Raw genomic sequence first — 1,574 nt, 5'->3', positions numbered from 1 at the left:
AGCACAGCTGAGAATCATGTGATCAGGAAGCCTTACTTTCAGTAAAAAATGGACTTTAGATTCAAAGAATCATCTGTTCTCAGTGTGGCTGACTCCCAGAGCAGCAGCAACTCCATTATCTGAGTGGGAGCACTCATGTCTGTGTGTAACTTGTGTGAGGCTGATTCCTGCTTAGGGTGTGACATAAAACTTGGACATATAAAAGCTCACCTGAACTCTGTACAAAAACATCACATTGACCTTTATGTCTCAGCAACAGGGAACAGTTGCAGCAGCTGGAGACCACAGAAGGAGAACTGTGGAAGCTCATGCTCTCTCTTCTTCCCTGGGTGGTTTATGCCATGGCTTGAATCACTGTGGGAGGATCACTGTATCCCTGTTGGCAGTAATACATTGCAGCATCTTCAGGATGTAGGCTGCTGATTTTGAGGGAAAACTGTGTCAGATCCACTGCCACTGAACCTTGATGGGACATCATCATCCAAAACATCTGCACCATAGATCATGAGCTTAGGAGATTTTCCTGGTTTCTGCTGATACCCTGATAAATACGTGCTGATATCCTGACTTCCCTGTCATGTAATTGTGACAGTTTCTCCCAGAGATGCAGATAGAGAGGCAGGAGACTGTGTCATCTTGATATCACATCTTGCACCTGATATTGGAAATGGAAACAAATTCACACACAAATTATTCTGTCATATATAAGACGTTTATGGAGACCATGGAGCACTAACAACAGCCATATGTATGACATTCCTTTTATTCAGTCTTCTTCACCTGTAAGCCAGAGCAGCAGCAACCCCAAGACCTGACTAGGAGCACTCATGTCTGGGTGTGACATGAGTGAGGCTGACTCTAGCACAGGGTATGACCTGGAGATAGAGAAGTCCTCACATCAGTGGGCTGTGCTCTGGGTCTATGCAAATCGTAAAAGACTAGGAACAGCTGCAGCCACGTTTGTGATCCATGAAGAGGCCATGATCCTATGATGGTAAGATTAGAAAGACAATATGTGTATATTTGTAGAGAGTATGCTCACCTTAAAAAGAACAGCTCCAGTCTGTGAGTTGCACTTATTTTGATTTCTGCCTGGTTCAATGTAGAATTTCCTTATTATGTTTTCTTTCACGGCCTAGGCTCACAGATATGAACTCATTCCGGTAAATAAATAAGTAATTATATAGTCCTCTCATAGATATTTGCATGTGTTATTGAGAAGATGCAGATACTACTTTTTCTAATTTTTATTTGTGAGATTGCATTTTATTTTTTTTATTAACTTGAATATTTCTTTTTTTTTAATTTTATTTTTTTTATTAACTTGAATATTTCTTATATACATTTCAAGTGTTATTCCCTTTCCCGGTTTCCGGGCAAACATCCCCCTCCCCCCTCCCCTTCCTTATGGGTGTTCCCCTCCCCACCCTCCCCCTATTGCCGCCCTCCCCCCAACTGTCTAGTTCACTGGGGGTTCAGTCTTAGCAGGACCCAGGGCTTCCCCTTCCACTGGTGCTCTTACTAGGATATTCATTGCTACCTATGAGGTCAGAGTCCAGGGTCAGTCCATGTAT

At 42.7% G+C, this 1,574-nt stretch overlaps 1 protein-coding gene across 1 annotated transcript in view; it reads right to left on the bottom strand.

Annotated features, from left to right (window-relative positions):
• Positions 1–404: 404 nt before the first annotated feature.
• Sycp1 (synaptonemal complex protein 1) overlaps positions 405–1,574 on the bottom strand; it is a 94,569-nt gene continuing 93,399 nt past the window's right edge. Inside the window, exon 29 of the mRNA XM_032896932.1 lies at positions 405–572. Within this exon, the coding sequence (XP_032752823.1) occupies positions 405–572 (168 nt within the window). The remainder of the gene's footprint in view (positions 573–1,574) is intronic.

Source organism: Rattus rattus, chromosome 3 (genome assembly GCF_011064425.1).
Source record: "Rattus rattus isolate New Zealand chromosome 3, Rrattus_CSIRO_v1, whole genome shotgun sequence".
Classification (NCBI taxonomy): domain Eukaryota; kingdom Metazoa; phylum Chordata; class Mammalia; order Rodentia; family Muridae; genus Rattus; species Rattus rattus.
Note: the sequence above shows the minus strand (reverse complement) of the source record. Positions and strands in the feature narration are given on the sequence as shown.